The sequence below is a fragment of the Myotis davidii genome, unplaced genomic scaffold (genome assembly GCF_000327345.1).
Source record: "Myotis davidii unplaced genomic scaffold, ASM32734v1 scaffold243, whole genome shotgun sequence".
Classification (NCBI taxonomy): domain Eukaryota; kingdom Metazoa; phylum Chordata; class Mammalia; order Chiroptera; family Vespertilionidae; genus Myotis; species Myotis davidii.
The window spans coordinates 929749-933974 of NW_006295183.1; the positions used below are offsets into that span (position 1 = coordinate 929749).

At 58.8% G+C, this 4226-nt stretch overlaps 1 protein-coding gene across 1 annotated transcript in view; it reads right to left on the bottom strand.

Moving 5' to 3' along the window:
• RLTPR (RGD motif, leucine rich repeats, tropomodulin domain and proline-rich containing) overlaps window positions 1-4226 on the bottom strand; it is an 11912-nt gene that overhangs the window by 4104 nt on the left and 3582 nt on the right. Inside the window, 13 exon segments of the mRNA XM_015567816.1 lie at window positions 4-62; window positions 415-481; window positions 596-742; window positions 910-997; window positions 1068-1228; window positions 1401-1514; window positions 1598-1726; window positions 2797-2898; window positions 3128-3290; window positions 3458-3630; window positions 3771-3828; window positions 3922-4018; window positions 4118-4199. Of these exon segments, the coding sequence (XP_015423302.1) occupies window positions 4-62; window positions 415-481; window positions 596-742; window positions 910-997; window positions 1068-1228; window positions 1401-1514; window positions 1598-1726; window positions 2797-2898; window positions 3128-3290; window positions 3458-3630; window positions 3771-3828; window positions 3922-4018; window positions 4118-4199 (1440 nt within the window).

Genomic DNA, 4226 nt, shown 5'->3' on the forward strand with positions numbered 1-4226 from the left:
CGCCTGCGGCTCCGCAGCCTCCCCGGGAGCCGCCAGCTCGGGCTCCGGTTCCTCAGCAGCACCTGAGGGGAGAGCACCAGAAGAGCACAGAGCACGGAGGAGCTCCGGGAGGTGGCAGTGGCGGCGCTAAGGCGGCAGGGGACCCGCCCAGGGCGCGGGGAGGAACTAGTCTCTTCTGGCTCTAGTGCCTCAGGGAGCAAGGCGCAGGGGCCAGGCCCTGTTCTGCTCAGATCCTGCTCCATGCTGACTGACCACAGCAGACCCCAACGTTGCAGGGTGCACGGGGTTCCTGGCCTGGTCCAGGCAAGGGTGAGTTTCCAGGACAACAGGGCTGAATGACTGTGTCCAGGTGTTCAGGTCTAATGGAGCTTCAGCCCAACTGAGTAACTCCCCCTTCCCCAAGCCCTGACTTACTGTGAGCGGAGGGAACCAGGTGAAGACAGGGGCTGGACTCAGGCCATTTCCGTGGAGGACTGCCGTTCTGTTGGGGAGGGCACAAACTAGGCCTGGGGCAAGCGAGCCTCCCCACCTTCCATACTCCAGAACAAGATGGGAAGATCTAGGGTTCCAGGCCCAGAGTTCTGGCAGCACCTACCTTCCGCTCCTCTTCATCCTCCCTTTCCTTCTCCTCAGGGAAGAAAAGGCCTTCCAACTTCCCAGGCCCAAAGGGGGTGGGCTGGCCTTCCAGGGCCAGTGTGGCAGAGGGCATTGCCACTGTTGTCTGCTGAGCCAGACTCGCCACCTGCAATACCAGGCACCCCAGAGATGGGTAGGTAGGGCCCCAGCCGTAGCCCCATCAGCACCTAGGGAACCCTAAAGTATCCCTGGGTTTTATGACCCCAGAAGACATGAGAGAGTCCCTACCAGGTAGTGTGTGTGTATGTGTGTGTAAGCGCAGTTTCCCCTCACCAGCCGATCCTGTGCTGCACTCAGACCCGCCAGAGCTTGAGCCACAATGCTCTCTGCTAAGGACCCTGTGACGGACAGCCGCATGTCCCTGAGGGCAAGAAAGGGTAAGGATCAGTGTGCTGTCTCTGCCCAGCCCAGCCCAGCCCCATCCGGCCTACCTGAGTCTAGTGAAGGCATCTTGCAGCAGGTGCTCTGGGAGCAGCTCTGGGAGGCCCCTTGAGCCCACCAGGACCCCCTCTAGCTGCTCCCGCCACCTGGGTCCCTGCAGCATCTGTGGGCAGAGGCTCCTTGTTGTGTCCAGTGTGGCCTGAGTGAAGTCCTGGGCAAAGGTCAGAGCATGCATGGTGAGGGTGTGACTAGGGCTAGACTGGATGGCGTGAGGCTCTGACCCCCACAGAATCTTAACTCAGGGGCTATTAACCCAGTCAAGCCTACGGGGTAGGGTCAAGCCTACACATGGAGGTGGGGCTCGGGCAAGGGTGCCATCTCACCTGAATGTCCTGGCGGCAGACCTCGCCCACCTGCCCCAGGAGGCCCTCCAGCTTTTGCCGCAGCTGCCACTGATGGCTTGGGGAGCTTCCTGCCTCATATAGAATGGGGAGAATCTGGAGATCAAGGAGGAACAGGAGTTGCAAGGTGATGCCTAGCGAAGAGGGGAAGGGTCCTCATAATGGGAGGGTGTGCTCACACTGAGAGAGAAGTTGGCATTTTGGATGGCATCCTCGGCCTGGTGCACGGCAGCTTCACCTTGAGGCCCAGCACCACAGCCCAGCAGCTCCACCAGCTCCTGCACCGACTGGCAAAGTTCATTCACTTCCTGAGGAGCATCAAGAATCAGTCTCAGTCTGGTCCCTTCCAGTCCCCGAAACCCTGACTGCCTTCTTCCCAGGGTCTCCAACAGGGTGTGAGGTCCTGAAGCCAATACCACCAGGCCCAGCCTATCTGTTCAAGGAGGGAGAGCAGTGCCTCATTGCAGGGGCTTATATATACTTCCTAAGTGTACAGAATAGAAAAAAAGGAGCGTTTAGTCATGTCTGTGTTTTAGAAGTTCTGTTTGCTCACCACCCACCTGAAGAATAGACTGAGAGGTGGGAAGAAAGGGGAGTGAGGCACCATAGAGGAAGAACTACGAGGGGGGCAAGGGAGAGCTGGGATGGGGTGAAGAGGTCTGTGCAGGCCCCAACGTGGGCAGGGGAGGCCTGGTTCAAACCTCTGTCTGCAGTACTTCATGGGGGTGGGCACCAGGGAGACAGGGCCCAGGGTAGAGAGAAGAGTTTGTGGGAGATATGCGATCACTTGAAAATATATAGCGTGGGAAGCCCCTGTAGGAGTCTGGGTCAAGGTGCCTGGGCTCTGGAGCTTGGGAGAGAAGTGGGATTTGGGAATGGAGAGGTGGGAACATTTCTCACAAAGGGAAGGTAGCGGAGGGAGATGAAGCCAGAAGAATGGCCACTGGGTTGGCCACAACAGGTCAGTGAAGAGGGGAAGGGAGACCTGTAAATGGGAAGTCACATGTGGGGCTACAATGGGCGGGGGGAATTGAGGGGAGATTTTTAAACACCTTCCATCTTTAACAGGAGAGCCTAATTAAATGCTTTATAAAGGCTGCGGAGGGGGGGAGATAAGGACACATGTAATACCTTAATCAAGAAAGAAAGAAAAAATAAAAAATAAAAAGGCTGCCAGTGGTATTATTTGGGGGAACTACTTCAGGAATGAGTGGTTCCTCTCCAGACCAAGGAGAGGGAATTGTCTGGAACAATGGACTTTAGACACCCGGCCCCCAGAAAGCCAGTCCTTCAGACCCATGGAGGCTCCCAGGTGCCACAGTTCTCCCCATCTCCCTATCTTCTGTTTGTACTCAAGGTTTAGGGAGGGGACACTGACCTGCTCGGAGGGACTAGAGACCCGACCTAGTGGCTGCTGGCATGAGGTGCTGGCAGGAGAGGCCTGGTCTGTGTGGTTGTTCCTCAAGAGACAGGCTTGGATCTAGGGACAAGGGATGTTGGTGAGTCACTGTGAGAAAAAAATTCCTGGATCATATTCATATTCATTCATACTCAGACTCTCCCTACTAAGTTCTTTCTCAGCTGTGTGTGTGTGTGTGTGTGTGTGTGTGTGTGCGCGCTCGTCCCTTGGATCTAGGGACAAAGGATGTTGGTAAGTGGGGGGGGGCCCACCACGGGGAGCAGAGCAGCAGAGAAGGGACCCCCCACACCTGATGCACTGCACGTGCTGTCATTTCCGGGCGGCTTCGCTGCGCCTGGGCCACGTCGGTCAGTGGCAGAGGCATGGCCTTCAGACTTCGGTTCTGCTCCAGAGCCTGAGCCACGTCCAGCAGGCCCAGAGCAGATGTGTGATTCCGGTCCCAGACCACAGACCTGGGCCGGGAGGGGCGGGGCTTCAGCCGGGGGCGGAGCTCCTTCAGGCCACACCCAATCAAAGGACCCGGTTCATCCCCCTCCAATCAGCCCCACCCCTTAGCCCAGCAAACTCCTTCAAGCCACGCCCTCCTCCCCATTGGCCCCACCCCTCTGGCCCCGCCCACCGGAGTCGGGTGTTAACTCGGAGCGCCTTGGCCAGCATCTTGGCACCCGTGTCTCCCATGGCGTTGCCGCTGATATCCAGGGCTGTCAGGTTAGGATTGGTGGCCAGGGCCCGAAGCAGAACGCTGGCGCCCAGCTTCAGCCTCGACTCGGCCACAGACAGAGACTGCAGAGGCTGGGGTTAAGAGAAAGCCATTTGTCACTCAGGGGTCAGCAAGGAGGGCAGGCCACAAGGTCTGAGGGAGCAGGATTGGGGGGGGGGAGCGGTCACAGGGGCCCATTGATTGAGAATCCCACTTGGTCCCGTGAACTCACACAGTCGTCATCCTGCATGAGCTGGACAATCCGGTGCAGGACGTCGTCCAGGGTCTCCCTGTGGGCATGGGCCACAGTTGGGGTGGGAGGTGGGGGCCCAGGTGTGGCGGGGGTGTTGTCTGGGAGGCCCAAGAGTGGGATGGGGGCTCACTTGCACCGGACGTTGAAGTTCCTTCCAAGGGCCACGTGTCGCAGGGAACGACTCCTCCCGATGGCCAGCACCAGAGTCACCATGTCCGAGCCGAAGCCTGGGGGCGGTTGGGGTCACGCCTGGGCGATGTTGCGGGAATGCGGGTGGAGTGAGCATTGTGGGGGTAGTGGGAGGACGGGTTTCCGGGCGGCCTCACCGTTATCCGACAGATCCAGGGAGCTCACTGCGCTAGCATCGCACACTAAGTCCTGGATCACCTGGGCGCCCGCTGAGCGCAGCTGAGGGTGGAAGCGGAGAGGCTCAGG